This window comes from Armigeres subalbatus, chromosome 1 (assembly GCF_024139115.2).
Source record: "Armigeres subalbatus isolate Guangzhou_Male chromosome 1, GZ_Asu_2, whole genome shotgun sequence".
Taxonomy (NCBI): domain Eukaryota; kingdom Metazoa; phylum Arthropoda; class Insecta; order Diptera; family Culicidae; genus Armigeres; species Armigeres subalbatus.
Window position 1 is genome coordinate 180,987,769 of NC_085139.1, and position 23,181 is coordinate 181,010,949.

The 23,181-nt window shown below is 40.6% G+C and overlaps 2 protein-coding genes and 1 long non-coding RNA gene across 9 annotated transcripts in view; 1 reads left to right on the forward strand and 2 right to left on the reverse strand.

Annotated features, from left to right (window-relative positions):
- LOC134205576 (monocarboxylate transporter 12-like) overlaps positions 1-23,181 on the reverse strand; it is a 471,854-nt gene that overhangs the window by 128,065 nt on the left and 320,608 nt on the right. The gene's annotated exons all lie outside the window — the stretch shown is intronic.
- On the reverse strand, positions 8,240-9,593 carry LOC134208876 (uncharacterized). The gene is made up of 3 exons (XR_009978705.1): positions 9,528-9,593; positions 9,138-9,473; positions 8,240-9,074 (listed from the first exon to the last, which is right to left on the reverse strand). It is a non-coding gene; the product is annotated as an uncharacterized LOC134208876 (long non-coding RNA).
- Positions 11,473-13,018, forward strand: LOC134208880 (uncharacterized). The gene is made up of 5 exons (XM_062684832.1): positions 11,473-11,629; positions 11,683-12,004; positions 12,058-12,162; positions 12,230-12,688; positions 12,754-13,018. The coding sequence occupies exons 2-5, from the start codon at positions 11,848-11,850 to the stop codon at positions 12,870-12,872; spliced, it is 840 nt and encodes a 279-aa protein (XP_062540816.1). The 5' UTR covers positions 11,473-11,629; positions 11,683-11,847; the 3' UTR covers positions 12,873-13,018.

Here is a 23,181-nt window from a genome sequence, read left to right on the forward strand (position 1 = left end):
CGGTTCAACTTCTCATAGAACTTTCGTGTGTTATTAGCGCGGTACAGTTGCTCCGTCTCTTCACGGTCTCGATCTTCCTGTTGACGCTTTTTCCTCCGGAAAATCGAGTTTTGTCTGTTCCGCGCCTGTTTATATCGTGCCTCGTTCGCCCTCGTGCGGTGTTGCAGCAATCTCGCCCGTGCTGGATTCTTCTCTTCTACTAACTGCTCACATTCACCGTCATACCAGTCGTTTCTCTGATCCGGAGGCACCGTGCCAAGTGCAGCGGTTGCGGTGCTACCAATGGTGGATCGAATATATCTCCAGCCATCTTCAAGAGACGCTGCGCCTAGCTGCTCTTCCGTTGGGAGTGCCACTTCCAGCTGCTGCGCGTATTCTTGGGCTAGTCTACCGTCTTGTAGCCGCCCAATGTTAATCCGCGGCGTCCGACTTCGACGCGTGTTGTACACCGTCGAGAGTTTTAAGCGCAGGGATACTGCAACGAGGTAGTGGTCGGATTCAATATTCGCACTGCGGTAAGTGCGGACGTTCGTGATGTCGGAGAAGAATTTACCGTCGATTAGAACGTGGTCGATTTGGTTTTCCGTTTCTTGGTTAGGCGATCTCCATGTGGCCTTGTGGATATTTTTGCGGGGAAAGAAGGTGCTTCGGACTACCATTCCGCGGGAGGCTGCGAAGTTTATGCATCGTTGGCCGTTGTCATTCGATACGGTGTGCAGACTATCCGGTCCGATGACCGGTCTATACATTTCCTCCCTTCCTACCTGTGCGTTCATGTCACCGATGACGATCTTGACGTCCCTCAGTGGGCCTCCATCGTATGTCTGCTCCAGCTGTGCGTAGAACGCTTCTTTCTCGTCGTCGGGTCTCCCTTCGTGTGGGCAGTGCACGTTGATGATGCTATAGTTGAAGAAACGGCCTTTAATCCTCAGCTTGCACATCCTTGCGTTGATTGGCTGCCACCCAATCACGCGTTGGCGCATCTTACCCAGCACTATGAAGCCGGTTCCCAGTTCGTTGCTGGTGCCACAGCTTTGGTAGAAGGTAGCCGCTCGATGCCCGCTTTTCCACACTTTCTGTCTCGTCCAGCAAATCTCCTGCAGCGCCACGACGTTGAAGTTGTGGGGATGTAATGCATCGTAAATCATCCTGTCGCAACCTGCGAAACCTAGCGACTTGCAGTTCCATATCCCAAGCTTCCAATGGTGATCCTTTCGATCCGTCGTCTTTGCCGATTATATCGAGTCGCATTATCTCTTATATTATTCGTAATGTTTGGTTTTCCAGGCGGCTTATTGGGCCTGCGCAAACCTCCTGTCTCGTCGGAGGGCCGTCGTGTCAGGGCTGTTTAGCGTCCCACCTAACACCAGGACTTGGGCTTGTGCGCTTTGAGCGGCACACGGTCGCTTTGGTGGGGCCTACTTGCGGATACATGCAGCTTTTTATAGAGGTTTAACAGGCCCCACTGTCAAACCCCACCACATCCTAGGCAAGCCCCACAACTCGCAGATGGCCTGGGGAGGGGTCGTCAAGCCCTTGGACATAGTCCCTGCTGCCCGCACAGCATGGATTTACACGATTGGTATGATTTTCACGGTGTCAGGCCGTTGGTCCGAACGCCATTTGGTCGGCTTTAGGACAGTTCGTCGAATGACATTCCGTCGAATTACGTTTAGTCGAATGACATTTAGTCGGAAGGACATTTGGTCGAAGGGACATTCAGTCGAAAGAAAGTGAATTTCAGTAGGTATCGTGTGGGACCGAAATCCGTACAGCACCGAACTTCGTCCACTTTGTGAGATATCACTAATTCAAAGGGAGTTTAAGGGAATACATTTATAAATAATTTATCTTATCTTGATCTTATACTTGACAGTAAGCTTTCTGGCTGTTGAAATGGATAACATGCTCTGAAATTAAAATATTACAATTGAAAAACAAATCGCCACCCAGAAAACGCAAAGTTTCAGGCGTCATTTTGTCGCGTGTTGAATATAATTGTACCGAAAGTGACTGTGTTCAAATTGTAAATTGCAATTAATAGAGTACATGGTGGATGGATTTTGAATCGGAATGTATTAATTTTATTCATCATTTTATCATATTTTTCGTTGTTTTCAATGCAATACAGTGGAGCACATAAGAAATAGAGGCCATCGGGCACCTGTATCAATAACGAACGTTCTATTTGAATTCGATTCGTATTTTCTAGAGACTTTTTTTTAATAAAATGAAGTGCTTAGGTGTACGGATTTTGTTGCACCACGGTAATTGGTAAACTAGTAAAATGGATAATTCGTCAATAAATTTTTGGTTGAATTTGAATAAATAATCTACTAGATATAAGCAGGGTTCGTAATGCTCACTCAATCTCAGGAGCACATGATTTTCCCTCACGATAGTTTTCGGGGAGAAATCGCTTTTCGGGAAAGAAAAACAGCCTGGAGAGTGATAACAATTTTTCGCTCACTTCGATTGCCGCTAAACGTTGGCTTGCTCTTTTTCTTTCATATTCGAGTCTTTTCGTGACATCATCAATGCAAATGGTAGTAGCTTATGTGGAACAAATAACTTAACGCTTTCATACAGATAGCGTGGTGGTGTGGCTAAAGTAAGCGCATCCCAATAGCTATTATTGTTACTATTCTGGGTTCGAATCCCGGCGCGGCCATACAATTTTGTAATTGTACTGCGATAATTCTCGCGAAAAGTGAGTGAGAGGTAAAAGTAATGAAACGAAAAAGGATTTTCATCTAATAGGGAAGATTTTCGTTCATCTTCCAATGCTAATTCTAGAGAAAAGATTGATGGGTGAAAGATGATCCTCAACATAAACAACGAAACAAGATTTTCCCTTGGCCCGAAAAACGCTTGCTTTGGTCTCATTGAAACGAAAAGTCGAAACCCTGGATTTAACTGAATAAATAATCTACAAAATCGCATATGCTCCTGGGATTTGTGGACGATATCGATATTATCGGGATTGATTGCCGTGCCATGGAAGAGGCTTTTGTGCATTTTAAGAGGGAGAATGCGAGGATTGAGCTCACGATCAATTCCAGCAAGACGAAGTATATGGTCGCTGGCAATCGACGTGGGTTCATTAGTGGTGGTGGTAGCGAAATGGTGCTGGATGGTGAAAAGTTTGAAGTGGTAGAAGAATTTGTGTATCTTGGAACATTAGTTACGTGCGATAACGATGTTACCCGCGAGGTGAAAAGGCGTATTGCAGCTGCAAATAGAGCTTATTACGGACTTCGTAACCAGCTTAAGTCCCGTAGTCTGCAAACGAAAACAAAACTCGCGCTGTATACTACTCTGATTCTTCCGGTGGCTTTATATGGCCATGAAACATGGACATTAAAGGAGGCTGATCGGAGAGCTTTCGGAGTGTTTGAGCGTAAGGTGCTGCGGACAATACTCGGCGGTAAACAGGAGAACGGTATCTGGCGGCGCCGCATGAATCACGAATTGTACCAGGTGTATAAAGGGCTGGATATTATTAAGCTTATTCAACACGGCAGACTACGGTGGGCTGGTCACGTAGTTCGTATCCCGGAAGAACGTCAAGCGAAGATAATATTTAGTAGAGAACCCGGAAGAGGCCGCAGGCTTCGTGGAAGGCCGCGTACACGATGGCTTTTTGCAGTTGAAGAGGACCTGAGGGTGCTCAATGTTCAGGGCGACTGGAAGCGATTGGCCCAGGATCGAGTCCAGTGGAGAAGGATACTCCATTCGGCGTAGGTTCATCGAAAAGCTGTAGCCCATCAAGTATCAAGTAAGTATTACAAAAAAACCTCTTCTCAGAAATCGATGAAATTTTTCCTGCAGATAGGTATTTCAATTATCTAACTAATAATGTTCCTGTGACATATTTAAGGAAAAAAAGTTTTTCTAACAAAAACTTTTTCCATGTCCATATTGAGTGAAAATTTGTCAGCGTGTTTTATGCCTACAGCGCCAAATATATGTTCAGCAGCCTATCATCAACCAACGACACATTTTGGACGTATAAAAATTTGTTTGGGAAGCAATTTAGCATAATCTAACATAATTGTGGACCAAGTATGCAGAGTGGCTTAGAAATGCCATATCTTTATGCCCACCAAGTTTCATTCGATTCTGAGATGGTGCTGCCAACCGCTGGTCGAGTTGGCGCGAAATTCGTCATTTTTAGCATGATTTTTGAAAACGTCGTATGGCCAAAAGAGAGGCTCTCTTTGTATACTTTCTATTTTGATTATTTCAAAGCCATACAAACATTTACATCATATTTTTCAGAAGCTGGCTTTTTAAAAAATCATGCTAGATTTGGTCGAATGGAAATGGATTTCTTATTCTTTTCATCAATACTCTTTCTCTCACTCAATATTTATACAATAATTAGTTCAGTTTAAAATTCCCTTCCAATTATAATTCGTTAATTATTGGCCGAAAAATTAATATCGACCAAATGGTTATATGACCTAAAGTCTATTCGACGTAATGTCTTTCCGACCAAGTGTCATTTGACGAAACACCATTCGTTTAAATATCGTTTGATCGGGTGGCATAGATTCATCATATTCGGTTAGAGGGTCTAATACGCATTGTCACCATTCTTGAAAAAAAAATGTTTTAATTTTTTTTTCTCTTTGGGTAAAACAATGATTTTTCAATAATTCCGAAATGTAATGTCCTCGCACACATACAGACATCAACTTTGTTGCACAAGAAAGGCAAAAAATCATTAGATTGCGAATATTGAAAAGTGAGTAATGAGAAGTAGTTAGTAGTGAATGGAAGTAGTAAGAATTTCATGAAGTGTACAGCGAGAAGTAAGAAATGAGACCATTCTATCATCTCATAAGAAATAAGATGTGACAATTTAAAAGTGAAAGGTGAAATGTGAAAGCGAGAAGTGAATGGTGAGAAGTTTGGAGTAAGCAGTCAGAGTCAGATGTGAGAAGTGCGAAGTGAGAAATGAGAAGTGAGAAATGAGAAATAAGGAGTGAGAAATGATAATTTAGAAGTAAGAAGTGAGAAGCAAGAAGTGAAAAGTGTTAAGTGAAAGGTGAAAAGTGAAAACTGAGAATTAATAAGTGAGAAGCCAGTAGTGAAATAAGAAATGAGAAGTGAAAGTGAGAGTCTCTCTTCGTCCTTCTTTCATATTCCTGCTACTTTCTTCCTTTTCCATTTCCTTCTTCCATTTTCTTCCTCATTCTGTTTCCCTAATCTTTCTTGCTTCATTTTCCTTCTTCCTTATTCCTTCATTCATCTTCCTTCCTTCATCTTCCTTTTTACATTATCTTTTTTTCCTTCTTCCTTCTTGCTTTTTCCTTGCCTCTTTCCTTCTTTTTTCCATCATTTTCTTTCTTGCTTCTTTCATCTTCTATATTTCTTCGTCTTCATTCTTTCTACCTTCTTCTTTCTGCCTTCTCCTTCTTCCTTCCTTCCATCTTCTTTATTTTCTTTTGTTTTTTATTCTCCCGTTTTCCTTCTGTCTACTTTTGTCTTCCTTATCTTCCTTCATCCTTATTCTTTCTCTTCTTCTTTTTTCCTTCTTTTTCCTTTTCTATGTCACACCACTTACTTCCTTGCATCTAACAACCTCCCGATTATCATTTCTCACTTCTTACCTCTTGATTCTATTTTTCTCTCTACTCTCTCCTTCTTCTCACTTCTAACTACTCACTTGTTACTGCACACTTCACACTACTCAGTACTCACTTCTGTTTCTCAGTACTCACTTCTGACTACTCTGTACTCGCTCTGTCAATTCGGCATTTGGTCAATTGGCGTTCGCACCCTTTCAGCCAAATGGGTTTCGACCAAACGGCATTTGACCAAGTGACCCTAAACCGATTTCCACATAGCTCGTTCAGCTATTTTTGTTTTGTTTTTGTCGACGACTTTGACATTATGGCACGTAACATTGACAAATTGACTATCTACACACCGCTCATTAGACCCGTAGTTTTCTATTGACACCCGACCTAGACAATATTCGAGAAGGATCAGATATACCATTTTATCACCATTGCGGCGGGGTGTAGATAGAAGACGGTGCGTGCAGAAGGCGAATAAACCACGAACTGCATCTGCTGTTGGGAGGGCCAGCATCGTTTATACCGCGAAAGTCGGAGCACTGTGGTGGGCCGTGCACGTAGCCAGAATCTCGGACAACAACCCGGCGAAAATGGTTTTCAACAACAATTCTACGGGCACAAGAACGTGCAGGTACAGCCTTGGACCGAGCTGAATGCGCTTACCTATTTTGTTGTACGAATAATTTGCAGGCACACTGTAATTCCTCACATTAATATTAAGCCCCAAACACAATGTCAGCTACTCATTTGATTGCTATATCGCACTCATTTCTTTGATATGGAAAAGTAGTAAACGATCTTACTCAAACAAAATTGTAAAACCAGTTCTGCAAAAAAGAATATAATCATTAGCTGAATCTTGCAAAACACGAAACGCGAGGTGAACGCAATTTGTTCTCAATCACAACCCATTACGATCTTGAACTGTTTTTCACGCTTCAAATATTTCAGCATTAAAAAACGTAAATGTTTACGACAATTACATAGGGGGAAAGACGGCTTTGGCAGGTTTTGTTCTATTATTGTCAGGGGGGTTTTCCCGAGCAAAGGCTGATAACAACATGATTTCAAATTGATAACACTTTGTGTTATCATTGTTATCATTTTGTTATTTTGTTATCAAATTCAAAAATGACTGATAACTGACTAATAACAAAGTTAGTAATCACTGTAATTGACAAAAAAGAGAATGGTTTAAATTTTGTTATTTATTTGAATAGGCTCGTATTCTAACCGGTACATATAATATAATGAAAAAAAGTTAACTGCACATGTTTTTTTTTAGTATTTATTACTTACAAAGGAACAAGTGACTCATTAACAATATTGTCCCTAGTTTACTTGTGTGTTCGGTTTACACGACGAAACATAATTTGTTTTACAAGACTCATTTTGGACTTCTGTATTGACACAAATTCGAATGTTTTTGGTAACTTGCTTGAGATAACATTGGTTGGTTTCTTTATATGAATACATATTTACACTTATCTTAGCTGTTAAGAGTTTAAATCCAATTATGTAGATTTTGTTATTTTTATCCGTCAAAACGTTTTCTATGCGAAAAAAGTTTCCATCAAGATTTACATAAGAGTCGTCGTATGCTAAGTTTTTACACGCTTCTCTGGTACAATACTGAACGTTATCAAATGTAAATTTGGAATGATAGCTGAACTCTCTCTCATAAATATTGTCGTCAATAATCAATTCATTAGGCAATTCAAAAAGTAGTCTTTGGTCAAATTTCAAATGCAAGATAGATTTTGTTTGCCATAAAGCAGCATGCCAGGAACTGATTTTTGGGTTGATGAACAATGATTTGTCATGACAAATTCTGTTGTAAACGTATTTATTTGTAATTTGTATTACAGGATGATTATTGCCTGTTCGAAATCCTAGAATCATCCCATTTCCATTTTCGTATGGATAGAGCGATGAATTCCATAACGCTCCAAAATTTCTAACACATTCCGCCAAATGTGTCAATATATGAACATTAAAAACCATGTTTTCTTCTCCATACAACTTCCCAAAATCACGAACAAATCGCTTTAATTGATTTTCGACCTTATCGATAGTTTTTTCTGCCAAGTAAACGTCTAATAATTGGTAAATGCAGCTTGAAAGCAACATGAAGTTATTCAAATATGCTTGCGGGAGAAGACCTATCATGCATGGATAAAAATAATGGAATAACATGTTTTCCCAATCACTTGCTTTGTTTTTCTTCATATCTTCGATTTTACCCGGGTAACGAGAAAAGGAACTAGGCACTTTAATGTTTATCATCCGATATTCTACTTCTTTCAGCTTTTGGCCAACGTAATACGGCTTGGCATGATTGGCTGAAGCTGTGCAGAGCTCCCAAATTTGTCTCACCACACCGAGCAAAACACTATGCATGTAGTCGGGTGGGAAACCTAGAATATAAAGTTAGGCATAATTAAGTGTCACATAATAGGTTTTAAGAAGTTGATGTATCATATTACCTGCAACTATGTCAAAATAAGGAATCGATAGAAACACTGAGAGACCTTTGATTCCATTTATTGGCTTTCCTGTTTTGTGAGCTTCTATCATTTGACGTCTGGTCTCAGAGTGATTTCTGCATCGAGAGTTTTTGTAAGGATAACGTAATTGATTTCCGAGAACGATTTTCCCTTCGTGAAAACAGAGCGAGCAACCAAATTTCCCATTAAACTGAGTCGAGTTTTGTAATTTTGGTCTAGCCACGGAATCCAAACAGTTTTGAACAACGACAACTTTATATACTTCAGATCCTATGTTAATCCCATTACTCAACTCTATGATTTCTTTACAAAATTCCTTAAAGAATAAAGGTATGTTCGGCTCACCTTTGCTTAACCATATTGCAGCAAGTAACAAATTGTTTTTGTCAAATCGAATCCGTGGTGGGAGGTTATTGATCGTGAGAAATATTGGGTAGCAGGGTTTATTGATGCTCCAGCGATAAGCAGCAGCTCCATCAGTGTTAACTGATAGTGTAATTAGCTTTTCAGGAATTTTCGCTGATATTTGTTTGATGATTTTGCCTTGACTTATATCACTGACAGCTTCTGAACGAACTACTGTTTGATAATCGGAAATTTCTTTCTGATATTTGAGCATCGTTTCTCTTACCTGTTGTTCAATAGGAATAGTCATGAAAAAGTCGAAACTTTTGCTTCCACAATCAGGCAAGGGACAAACATCATTTCCAGTTGGGGCACATTTCCCGATGCAATATTGACATTCAGTGCAGAAATATATACGGTAATGATTATATGGATCGGGAAACGCGGCAGAAAACGTTTCGAAACTTTCGGCAAACAGTTTAAATCCTGCCATCACATTCAACATCCGGAGCAAATCTACTAATGCACTTTGAGTAAGATGATGTCTTATGAAATAATTAAGAACCATCAATTGAGCCTCTCCTACGGTCACTGATGATTCGAATTTAATTTTCTTGTTTTTATCGGGAACAATCTAAGAAACAAATAAACAGGGATGGTATTACATATTTTCAAAAATTGAACATTTTCGTCATACCGTCTCATTTAATTCAAAGCAGCTACTTTTTCCAAGTTCTGAATGATAGTCGATTCCTTCCTCACAGTTCCCATTTCCACCGGATGATGTAGAGATGTTTTCGGAAGAATCGATGAAACTGTCAGATTCTTCGAAAGTGTTTCGATTCGAACTCTCTTCTCTAATATCCTGTACATCATTACGAGGCGAAGATGATAGTTCTTCTGAATATCTAGAATTGTCAAATAGTGAACCTTCGTCTTCTGAGGCATGTTCTGGAAACGGCTGAGTTGGTTGCACGGAACGTGATGAATTATCATCAGATTGTGAGCTGCACGCTACGGTTTGTTTTTTTCGCTATAAGATATAAATTATGAGACCAAGCAATTGAGATAGACAAATAAAAGTTACCTTATGTCCATACTTGGAATGGAAGAATTCTTTCGCAACATAGTAATGTCTTTTATTTCTTTTGACATCCATAACTATGCCTAATTGAAATAATCAACACGATGACAACATAAAAAGCAACGATTTGACAGTTTTTCTTATCTAGCGCTATAAATCAGATGAGCCCATTCAATTTTATCAAAGGTCTCCTGTTAACTGGAAGTATGAAAACAGAGAACCTATTGCGGTTTTTGTCACATGGAATTGAGTGAATATGTCCAACAGTTGAAATCGCCCTATCAAACGAATACTGGATACCAAATGAGAAAACATCAAAGTGTTTATATTTATTATACGAGGTGTTAACGAATGTTGCGCGTGAAATTTACAATGTTGACAGTTTGAAGCAGCATTAGTGATGATCGATTTCCATCCGAGTGAAATAAAATCGATTAATTGCTTTGTTTTATTTTATGTTTAACTCGCCTTGACGAAGCCGTGCTCTGCCATCTGGTGGAGATGGACGTGTGCGTGAAATCACCGTATTTCGACATTATGAAGATAGGAAGTACCGTAATCCGGGGGAACATTGATCATTTTTTTAATTGTTTTGTAAATATTTCCCCCGTAAATGAAATCATAGCTTTTTTCATATTTTTAAAACGAGTACTGCTACATGTAGAACGTATAAGGCTGTTGTTCTTGATTATTTGATAATTTTAAACTTGGTTTAAAAATGTTTTTTGTAGAGTTTTTTGATTTTTTAATTCTTCAATCAATCATTTATCTGTACAGAAAGTGTATGCTAACGCCTTAAAGTAGGCTATTATAGTTGAAACCTCTTACGCTGAAGGGATGTTTATCAATTATTTCGAGAAATACACCATCACCGCTAGTGGAATTATCTGGTGTTTCGTCAATATAAGTCATAATTTTGAAACAAATTATATGAACTAACCAAGAAAATAAGATTGCTTATCACATAACTATAGGTACGAGCCTATTTTTTTTTGTTATTATACTTGTTTTAAGTGCTTTTTTGCTAGCTTGCTGTGAGTTCAAAAATTAATGTTGATTTTATTGTTCAAATTTTGACGAAAAATAAATCCAAATTCATCCGAAGGTTATATCATTCAGCAGCAAATTTAGTCAAGTTTAAGATACCTAACTCACAATAAGTAATTGTGATAACAGGAAATAGTATTTTATTCATTTCTTGAAAATGGTGAAACTGATCAATGTTACCCCGATGATCAATGTTCCCCCGCAATACGGTATATTTTATAATACATTTTAAATGTTTTTAACAGTGATATGTTGAAAACTTTTAATTACGTATGGTTAGAGTTTCGGAAAACCACATGTTAGGCTATTTGTCAACACATGTTTTGATGTGGGACTACGTCTGTGTTTTCTATATTGCGGTACATTTTTGGGGGTCTCCAGTAGCCTTGCGAGCAAAGGCGTAGGATTGCCATTCCGGAGATGGCGAGTTCGATTATCGGTCCGGTCTAGGATGTTTTCGGGTTGGAAACTTTCTCGACACCCTGGGCATAGTGTATCCTTGTACTTGCCACACAAGATACATACTCATGCAATGGCTGGCAAAGAAAAGCTTTCTATTAATTAATTAATTTAATTAAATTAATAATAACTCAGTAAACTATTGTGTATACCGAAAACTCAGTAATTATTTTTACCAAAAGTCATGCCATTAAACATCAATCATTACCGAAAACTCAGTACCAAAAATTACTGTAGACTGTAATTTTTGAAAAACATTGCAGTTATACAATAGAACGTAAACTACAATCGGCAAATTAGAATTATCATAATGGACAACAAAATAATCGATTAAACATAATCGTATAATCGAATAAACATAATCGTATAATCGATTATCTGAAAACATAGAACATCCCTAAGTTCACTTCATGTCACAAATAAACTTGTAACCACGAAAAACGTGTCGGCTACTGCGTGATAAATTTTTGAAAATCGTTTGTAAATCGCGAAAAATTAAAAATGGGCCGTAAAAAAACAACGGCGGCAAAAAAAGTGTGCTGCGAAGTGCTACAAATAATAACATTGCATTTGTGGTGGAAACTCTTCCGGAATTGAAGGTAAGACAATTTGATCAATTGTGACCATAACCTAATTGATTTCAAACTTTTAGGAACCAGCGAAACCATCGGCGGAAAAAATTGCCAAACTGGATCCAGAGTTTATTGATCTTCAGGATAACGTATCTGCCACCGATTTGCTGGTAGACCCGAAAATCGGCTTGGATTCATACTTGGAAGGAACTGGTACAGACACGGACGAAGACTATTTGCCAGAGATGCCAACCCCGAATAAACCGCTTATCCGGACGTACTGCCGCAGAAGAACAATCGACGATTTGATGGCCGACTGGGACATTGAAACGCAGAATATACCTATCGTGATGGAAAAGAGTTTGGAAGAATTAGCTACTTCAGACAGCAGCGAGCGGCATGGTAAGTTATTTGTTTTATTCTTCAGAGATAATAACCCATTGATTATTTTTTAGGATGCTCTTGTGGAATGGCCGAACAAGCAAAAAAGTACAAAGCTTTGTACGAATCGCTGCTGAAAGAGAAAGTATCCAATGACGGGGACCACCATGAGTCATCCGGTAAATTGAATTTAATCCGCTAAATTGTAATCAACAGGTAATTTGAAACAATGGTCTACTTTTTCAGATACGTCCGAAAACGCTAAGAAAAAGGAGAAGCATAAACTGACGGCAGAAAATGCTAAACTAGCAGCACAAAACGCCAAGTTACAAGAAGCACTTACGTCGAAGCTTCTGCCAGAGCCAGAAGCTCCTTTTAAAAACGTCACGGGTAATTTCCTGGATCCGGATTTGCTGCGGCAGCTTTCAATCGAAGCCGAAACGGATTATCTTTTTGTTAAATTCGTTATGTTAAGATTGTGGCCAGATGGATTCTTCGGGCGATCTGTAACAGGTCGTCCATCTAATAATCCTTCTGGTCGGTCAAAACCAACTACAACATCTCAAAACGGAACTGTAAACGAGGGAACAACTTGCGATGCTGGCAGTTCCATCGTAAATACTCCATGTCGCGGAAAGAATATGGAAAATGCAACGCAGGCTCCCAAGCAACCTCTTGAGAAGGAAGAGGTGGAGTTTGTTTTTTGTAAGTATTGTAAAGAAATATGCTTTTTTGTGTGTATGTTACGAATATTTATTTCCATTTTTCAGCTTGCCTGTATCAACGCCGCATTTTTTTGCGAGATGATAGTTTGACCGCCCAAGTTCATGCCAAAGCCGGCAAATCGCTCATGACACGAGTTATTGCGAATGCTTCGCGTAAACATTAATTTTTATATTCGCCTTCATTACCGTTTGAGCCGAAACGTGTTCAATATTTTAATTTGTTTTTATTATACGTAATTATATTTGTTAAATCTCTATTACCGCAGTATGCAGGTGCAGAAATGATAAAATAGAGCTGTTACATGAACAATGTTTTTATTACTTCAAAAGAACCGAAAATGTATTTGTTATCAGTAAGTACACAAAGGATCAAATCGATAACTAAATTTGTTATCAAATTAGGTAAAAGGTCTAGCTGTCGTCCTTAAGAAATGATAACTTAATGATAGCAAAATATATTATTAAGCAGAGAAATATGTGTTACAGAATATGTTATCATCATGAACTCAATGATAACTAAGTTTGTTATCGTTATAATATTTGAGGAATAAAATTATGTTATTATTTCTGTTATGTTGGCTGTTAATTCAGGCAAATTGATAACAAACTCTGTTATCGAAACAAGTGATAACCGGGTAGCAGAGTTTGTTATTATTTAGCTATTCTTTTTTGCTCGGGTTTGTCGACCAAATTTTATGAAATTTGGCAACAATATTTTTTGCTATGCAAAGAATGTTTAGGCCAAATTAGAGCATAGTCAGTCTTAAAAAACCCCTTGCCGATAATAGAACAAAACCTGCCAAAACCGTCATTTCCCCTACTTTAGTTATGCAAATGATAACCCTGCAAGAAATTTCTGATGCACATGTCTCTCATAAACACAAGAAATCTTGTGAGCTCACTGAAAATGACAGCAGTGAAAGCATAATTACATTTATCCGCCTAGTTTTTAACTTACATATATCCATTTTGAAATCGTGTTTTAGAATTACCTGAAAAGAAAAGACAAATATAGCGTTAATGATTTTAGAAGAAAAAATAGGGGAAGCTGGTCGGTTGCCGGCAATGGTCGGGTGTCGGGTCTATATAAGCACGTTGTTTTTGTGCCGACTATCGATCCAAACATTTGCCCAAGTTTCGTAACAAAGAAAAAAAAATCAAGTGAAAACCTACTCAGAAGTTTTTTTTTCGGTTATTTGCTTAGTGTTACAGAACGAAGTAAAACGATCAAAAAGATAAATTTACTCTAATTTGTGATTCTTTATTGCATGCTACTGTAACGTTTGCCATTAATCTTTTATTTTTACTATTCAAAATGATTGCTAATTTTGGCTGTCGGCACCCAAACATGGTCGGTTTGGCATCCCATTTTCCTCAAACAGTTCAATAGTTTTCCGATTTTAATGTTTTTTTTTGGATGCCGACAACCGACCACATTTTTATAAATGGCATAAAATCAACACCTAACAAAACTATTATTAAAAAATTTGCGTGTCTTACCGCACGGCTAAGGAGGGCCCACAAATATAATGTGATCGAACGAGACACGATTAGTCAAGGCGACGATGGGTGGGTGGTTGGTGGGTCTTGCGATGCGCGTGCATGCTTCTAAACATTGCTTTGGAAGGGGTAAAACGAAGGGCAGGAATTGATACGAGTGGTACGATTTTCACAAGTTCCGTTCAACTACTTTCAGGAAATCAGACAATGTTGAAAATTCGACCGATATTTCGGTACAATACACGGAGAAGCCGGAACTCATCATTCCCACCACGAAAATCAGACCATGATGATGAGCCGGGCACATAACCAGAATGTCGGACAGCCACTAGGTGTGATTTGTTCTGTATAGTATTTCGACTGGTGAAATGCTCGAATTTTTTTGTCTAACCTTCGGGGACTCGTGCCGTTGTAAAAAGTACAACAGGTTCGAAAACAGCACGCTTCTCGTTCACAACACAGGCGGGACTGCATGAGCGGTCCAGGATGAAGCGAGTCCCGGAAGGTTAACAATTAGGATTCCTTCCCCTTCAGGAACTTTTTACATAAACTTAAACTCTTGTTATCCATTTCACCCATTGGTATTCGCAAGTACCAACCTTTATTTCTCATTGATCCAAGCGCATAGGTAAACAAACTTGCGACCCACAGCCCAACCTGCCCACGGGGATCATAGGACACATCATGAACCATACATTTTCGCGTTGACAGCCATTCTAGCAAGCACATAATTAATGGTTTTCATTGCGCTGGACCACCTGCGGGGTCAATGGTTCGTGGCGACAGCGGCTGTTAGGGTGGGACATTGAAGAAAATTAATTGTGTTACGATAATCCAGTACATTCTACTCTAGTTGATGTATGGCAACTCTGAACACATCCTAGGCTTTACTGCTAAAAAGTGTGTACACTAACCTCGCCCTAGTAGATAAGCGAAACAAGTATGAATTCAACCACAAAATATTGCGGTTGGTTTAAGGGATAATGGGCAAGGACGTTCGTTGGTTCTGTAACGTATGATGTACACATGAGCTCCAGTCACCTAAGCAGTTTGCCGTAAACAATGGCAGTTTAATTTGCGTAACGTTGGTTAAATAATGGGCACCCAGAAACTATCATCGCTCCGGATGTCAGGAATATTAAATGAAGCAGTTTTCAGCAGGACATTTATTAACAGCGTAACATCGAGATAATGTATATCGTCGATCTTTCCCAATTGCGATTTACAAGCTGCGAAATCGGGACACGTAAGTTATCTATTCTCCGCATCAGCTCCGCTCAACAGCAGCACTCTGCTTTTTGTGCTGTACTGGCACCATGAATGGCCACTCATGAATTATTTAAATCGGAAAAAATAAGCATTATTATGTCGACTCAATATTGATACTTGCCGTTGTCGTGGATCCTCCACTCACCGCGCGCCATCGGGCGGCCATCATGAGCTTAAATCAGCTTGAATCCATCGAGTTGTGTAGTACAGTGCAGAGGGGTCTTTATCGCTCAATTTGAATCAATTTTTTACAAGGGTATGGCAACTGCTTATTATAATAGTGACCACTGAGAGCATAGGTGGCTCTAGCGTTTTGTGTTATGCTGGAGGTGGGCATAAAAGAATCCAAGCTAGTGAGTACTGCCAAATGACTCTAGGGCTAGCGAAATAACTTCTAGTCATGGTGTCAAATTTATGACTCGTCTGAAAGTTATTGTTTAATGAATACGAATCTGAGTTAATCTTTCTTTTTTCAGAGTGGTAGAGATAGAGGAAATTAGATCGGCACTATGCTCTATGTGGGGCGCTCTGAGACGCAAGGGGGTTCCTGAGAAAATCATCGGCCTCATCGAGGCACAGTACGAGGCCTTTTCATGTAGAGTGCTGCACAATGGGGTCTTGTTCGACCCTATCCGGGTCGTAGTTGGTGTGAGGCAAGGATTATTCTATCACCGTTACTGTTCCTCATCGTAATCGATTCTGGTAGATGCGATTAACCGTGAACCTAACCGTGGGCTGTTACGGCAGCCTATAACCATGGAGCACCTAAACGACTTCGAATTGGCTGATGGCGTTGCACTCCTCGCGCAACGGCGCCCTGATATGCAGAGTAAGCTTAACGACCTTGCCGAGCGCTCCTCTTCTGCAGGTTTAGTCATCAACGTCAACAAAACCAAATCGTTGAATGTAAACACGGTGACCCCTTCCAGTTTCACAGTAGCCGGGCAACCACTGGAGAATGTTGATAGCTTCCAATATCTTGATAGCCAAATGGCGTCAGACGGCGGTACCAAGATCGACATAGGCGCACGGATCAAGAGAGCAAGGGCTGCCTTTGCGAGTTTAAGAAATATCTAGAAAAAACAGGTAGATAAGTGAACGCACCAAAATACGAATTTTCAACTCTAACGTGAAATCTGTGCTGTTATGCGCTAGCGAAACATGGTGTGTATCAGTGAAGAACACTCAACGCCTGCAGGTGTTCATCAACAGATGCCAGCGGTATATAATTTAGGCCTGGTGGCCTCACCACTGGATCTCAAACAACGAGCTCCATCGTCGTTGTCACCAGAGGCCGATAGCAACATAAATTCGGGATCGGAAGTGGGACTGGGTCGGCCACACTCTACGTAGGTGCGGAAACGAAATCTGTAAACAAGCATTAGACTGGAACCCAGCGGGACATCGCAGCAGAGGCAGACACAGAGGCTCTTGGCGGCAAAGCCTCAATAAAGAAATAAAAGAAGTCGACCGAAATCTAACCTGGCAACAGGTTAAAGCGATAGCTGGGCAACGCTCAGGATGGAGATCTTTCAAGTCGGCCCTTTGCAGTACCGGAGGTGAACAGGATTCATAACTATGCTCTACGCGAAAAGATTCTACAATTTTTTTTCGGCCAACATCAATTTCCATAACTAATCAATCCTGTTGCATTGTTTGCTATCGATAATTAGACAGATCAAACTATGGGTCCAGACGTTATAGCCAAAATACGTAAAACACGATAAAAAGTCTTTCATAATTTTTGGTACCATCGTCGGTAGTGATAATGGGTCTAATGAGGGTGAGAATGGAACATCACAGAATGCTATCATAAGACGAGTGTCTCGTACTTGATTCGAATCAAAGATTACAAAGTGGTGGAATTAAATGAAATAGTACTAAAACTCGTTTTATTACAGATAAAGACATTCCACTAAAAGAGCCTAATAATTTTATTACCATAGACTAACTGTTGTGACTATTTTAATTGTTGACAACTGTAAACGAACAATCTCATATGCAGTTTCAGCAGTTTGTGATACAATTATTGGACAAATCTCAATATAGTGAATGGATTTTTGGCGTGCACATTTTCTGCTCAACTTTATGTTAACCCTTTCAGGCCCACGATTTTTTTTTGAAAACTTCATTAAATAAATTAAATAAATTTTATGTGTGTTGGCACGGCAAATGCTGGGTAAAGCGTACCATTGGTACTTCGCGTACCTGAAGGAATTAAATAGACCCCATCTCGCGGTCCATAGCCTCTTACCCAGCAACTCCTATCGCTCCTCGTGATGCTGGCCGGGATACGAGCAACCTTAGGGAAGATCGGGTAACCAACTCCAGTGGGAACTATGGTCGTATGTGACAGGGAAGCGGGGGATTTACTCCTCTCCGGAGGTGAAAATCTTACTGAGCGTCTGTTCTCCATGTTAGGGGCGGCTGATCATCGTCCGAGTACCAGCGAGGGACTCTAAGTGAAACTGTACACCATTGTCCACCGGGAATAAGGAGGAATAATTCTCCAGAAATTTAGGGGGTTTGGTGTAAAGCCCTGCAAGCTAGCCTTTAAAAAAACTCACGCAACGAATAATCAACAAGAGAGTACGGACCGGAACCATCGGCGGAGACCACTGCGACGAAAAGGGACTAGCGATTGGAAACTCGGTTCGTGGAACTGCAAATCTCTCAACTTCATCGGGAGCACAGTAGCACACGCATACTCGCCGATGTGCTCAAGGACCGTGGATTCGGCATCGTAGCGATGCAGGAGGTTTGTTAGAAGGGATCAACGATGCGAACGTTTGGAGGTAATCATGCCATCTACCAGAGCTGCGGCAACCCACACGAGCTGGGAAGAGCTTTCATAGTGATGGGTGGTATGCAAAGGCGCGTGATCGGGGTGTGGCCTATCAATGAAAGAATGTGCAGGTTGAGGATCAAAGGGCGGTTCTTCGACTTCAGCATAATCAACGTCCATAGCCCACACTCCGGAAGCACTGATGATGATAAGGACGCATTCTACGCGCAGCTGGAACGTCATCAACAATGTTCGGTAACGACGACCGCCGCGGTACGACCTAGAGCGACTGAAGCAACCTGATATCGCCACTGCATACGCGCAGCATCTTGAGGCAGCGTTGCCGGAAGAGGGTGAGCTCGATGGGGCCCCTCTTGAGGACTACTGGAATACAATTAAAGCAGCCCTTAACGACGCAGCGAAGAACAACGTCGGGTATATGGGACGAAGTCGACGGAATGATTAGTTCGACGAAGAGTGCAGACAGATTCTGGAGGAGAACGTGGAACGTTATAGACGGAAGCGGAGACAGCAGACACGCCTTTTTCAGGAGAAGAAACGCCGCCTGGAAGAAGCGGAGTGCGAGGAAATGGAACAGCTGTGCCGTTCTCAAGATACACGCAAGTTCTATCAGAAGCTCAACGCATCCCGCAAAGGCTTCGTACAGCGAGCCGAAATGTGCCGGGATAAGGATGGGAGCATCTTGACGGACGAACGTGTGGTGATCGAAAGGTGGAAGCAGCACTACGAGGAACATTTTAATGGCGAGGAACACTTGAGAGTACAGGCAGTGAAAGTCAAGCTAGTGGAGGAGATGACTACGTCAGTTCAGCGGACCATGGAAGCCAACCAGCCCCCACCTTGAGGGAAGTTAAGGATGCCATCCAACAGCTTAAGACCAATAAAGCAGCTGGTAAGGATGGTATCGGAGCTGAGCTTATCAAGATGGGCCCGGAAAAGCTAGCCACTTTCCTGCACAAACTGATAGTCAGAATCTGGGAAACTGAACAGCTACCGGAGGAGTGGAAGGAAGGGGTTATATGCCCCAACTACAAGAAAGGCGACAAGCAGGAGTGTGAAAACTTTTGAGCGATCACCATCCTGATTGCCGCCTACAAAGTGATACCCCAGATCATCTTCCGACGTCTGTCACCATTAGTGAATGAGTTCGTCAAGCCGGCTCCGTTGACGGCCGCTCGACAACGGACCAGATCTTTACTGTACGGCAAATCCTTCGAAAATGCCGTGATTACCAGGTCCCAACGCACCATCTGTTCATTGATTTCAAGGCGGCATTCGACAGTATAGACCGCGTAGAGCTATGGTAAATTATGGACGAGAACAGCTTCCCTGGGAAGCTTACCAGACTGATCAAAGCAACGGTGGATGGTGTGCAAAACTGTGTGAAGATTTCGGGCGAACACTTCAGTTCGTTCGAATCGCGCCGGAGGCTAAGATAAGGTGATGGACTTTCGTGCCTGTTGTTTAACATTGCGCTAGAAGGTGTCATGCGGAGAGCCGGGTGTAACAGCCGGGGTTCGATTTTCTACAGATCCAGTCAATTTATTTGTTTCGCGGATGACATAGACATTGTCGGCCGAACATTTGCAAAGGTGGCAGAACTGTACACCCGCCTGAAACGTGAAGCAACAAAAGTTGGACATGCTTGTGGGCGGAACCGAGCGCGACAGGGCCCGCCTGGGAAGCAGTGTTACGATAGACGGGGATACCTTCGAGGTGATCGTGGAATTCGTTTACCTCGGATCCTTGCTAACGGCTGATAACAATGTTAGTCGCGAATTACGAAGGCGCATCATCTGTGGAAGTCGGGACTACTACGGGCTTCAGAAGAAACTACGGTCAAAAAAGATTCGCCACCGCACCAAATGTGTCATGTACAAGACGCTAATAAGACCGGTTGTCCTCTACGGATATGAAACATGGACAATACTCGAGGAGGACTTGCAAGCACTCGGAGTATTCCAGAGACGGGTGCTTTGGACCATCTTTGGGGGTGTGCAAGAAGACGGTGTGTGGCAGCGAAGAATGAATCACGAGCTCGCCCAACTCTACGGTAGCTAAAGCCGGAAGGGTACGATGGACAGGGCATGTTGCAAGAATGCCGGACAGCAACCCTGCAAAGATGGTGTTCGCTTCCGATCCGGCAGGTACGAGACGGCGTGGAGCGCAGCGAGCGAGGTGGGCAGACCAGGTGCAAAACGACTTGGTGAGCGTGGGGCGCATTCGAGGATGGAGAGATGCGGCCTCGAACCGTGTATTGTGGCGTCATATTGTTGATTCAGTGTTATCTGTTTAGATGTAAAATAAAAAAAAAATGAATTTCTAGAAAATAGAACAAACTTGCTGGTTTCCCCAACACTGCCGTAATCTGGAAAAGTGACGTAACAGCCATTTTACAACATGCATGATTTCCATTTTTCTGTTAAAGAGCTCGATGAGTAGTACTCGTTAACACCATTTTTGGAAAATGGCGTATACGTCACTTTTTCAGATTACGGCAGAACAGTGTTCCATTCATGTTTTCAAAATGGTTAATTAAATAAAACAAAACTTTTTTTCTACGATGAATACTTTCGGAGATATGAGCGTATTTTAAGGAAACATCCTTTTATTTAGTTCTTTGAGTATTATTTTTTTCTAAACAAAACTTAGGCTTGAGATGTTCTAGAAAAATGTGAGCACCAAAAACTACGTGTTTTGATAAAAGTAAAGCTTAGTTACGACAATTATAAACAATGTTATGGAACTGCAAAAGTCTATTTCACACTGATTTCAATTGCGTATAAGGGAGAAGGTAGTACACCGAATCACAATGTAAAGTTTTCTTCTAAAAGGTGAGATTTCATACTATATAGTAGTGGAAGTTTCGTCAGTGCCAATTCGTGAACGATGAATTGGCGTGATTCACAATGTTGTATTTTCTGGCGTAAAAATCACTATTTTCCACTAAGTTGCGTATGAAGGAGTGGGTGGTACACCAGGACGCAATGTCAGGTACACCTTAGAAAAAATTTACTCTACCGTTTGAATATGTAAAGGTTGGGTGAGCGCGAATTCACTTTTCTTGCTTTTAACAGTATAATCACAGACAAACAGACGTAACACTAGAGAAAATGTCATCGACCATGACTTTAACGACCAATTTGAATTTGATTGATTGCGCGTTTCACAAATAGAGGCGCTAGTGTCGTAATCCTTCGAGTTTGATATTTCACTCTAGCGCCTTCTGGTGACAATGTCATACGAAACATTGTTTCGTGTCACATGCTCGGAAAATGGTGGTAGAGGAGTTGAGCGATGGATTTTTTAATAAATTATTCAAGCTGTTACGTCTGTTTGTCTGTGGTATAATACTCTACTTGGCTAATTTATATATATGTAAGAAGATGAACTTTTTCTTAGCCTAGTGGTAAGGTATTTTAGATATAGCAAAAGTTGTTGCTTTTCTTCTTTTTTTATCATTGGTATTACATCCCTTACTGGGACATTGCCGCCTCGGAGCTTAAGGGCTTCCACAGTTATTAACTGGTTTCTAAGCCAAGTTACCATTTTTGCATTCGTATATCACGAGGCTAACACGATGTCACTTTTTTCTACCATACTCGTGGAAAAAGTAAGATTACCAACTTTTTCAATAGTAGGTAATGAAATATAGTAATAGTAATAGACAATAGTAGGTAAAATAATAAAAATGACGGTTGTGCGTTACTTCCGTATCGAGTGGTGTGCCCCTGAAAACGCGAGTACTTTGAAATTTGAAAAATGTCCTTAAGTTCATCAAATCACGGCTTCCGACCATTGTGGGTTGTTAACAATAGTTGCACCCTGCCAATAATGCCGTATTTTTCCTTATAAACATACAACAAAATTTCATACATTTCCGAAAAAAATGTTCATGGTTCAAGTCAGCATACGTATCTTTGGCCGATGACTCAGAATAGGGTAAAATGCCCAATAGTGGACCCCCTAGTAGCGAAATTTTGCTCTTCCTGACATACGGAGAGGAAATTTTCAAAATATTAATTTTGCTTGATATCTAATGTCAAGCTCTGCATCTCCTCTTCACGATACATACATGAAACACTCAAATACTTGACGTTATTTGTTGGAGTTAACAATCCAAAGTGTGACTAAATTCGCCCTATAGTAGACCCTTGGATGATGATGATGATGATGATGATACTACCATCTATTGTAGCAAGGCACCTGCCGATAGCACTGACCATACCTGACAAACGATTTAATCATGATTACTATAGTTTGTATTTCATCAAACTCCTGTATGAAGGGCCAAAAATGGGTGGGGTGGTTCCATAAGCAGATACACTTATGCGAATCCACGGGATGAATAGAGAATCTCCTTCCAGAAGAAAGTTCTTACATACAATAATATAATCTAGCCCTCGTTTCCCAGATTGACCCAATAGATGGGGAGAAGAGCCCGCCCTTTATCCACGAGATGTTAACAATAGGAAGTTGGCGATTCCACTCTTCCTATCCAAATCGCTTCAATCGGGTGCCCTGATGGCTTTTTTTTAAGTTTATAATCATATAGTTGCAATATAATTTGGTAAAAATATATGATGGAATTCTCTCACCAAGTTTCAATTCGTTTGTCCTGGATGACCTTTCTTCAACAACAGCTAGTTTTAGATTTATGCTGTCGTCAGAGATGGAAAACCAATAGTTCCTGGTTTAATTCGGGGAATATGCTTCATTCTGGCTCAAGGATCGAAAAATAGTCTTCTTGATTTCTGAAAAGATGAAATAAAAAGACGGAGAGCAGTATCACACATAATAACATGAGCAGATGTATAAAAAAAAATAGATTATCATAAAAAATTTTCAAATGAACAAACATACTAACTAATCAATCGAATGCTGAAAATTATACCAAA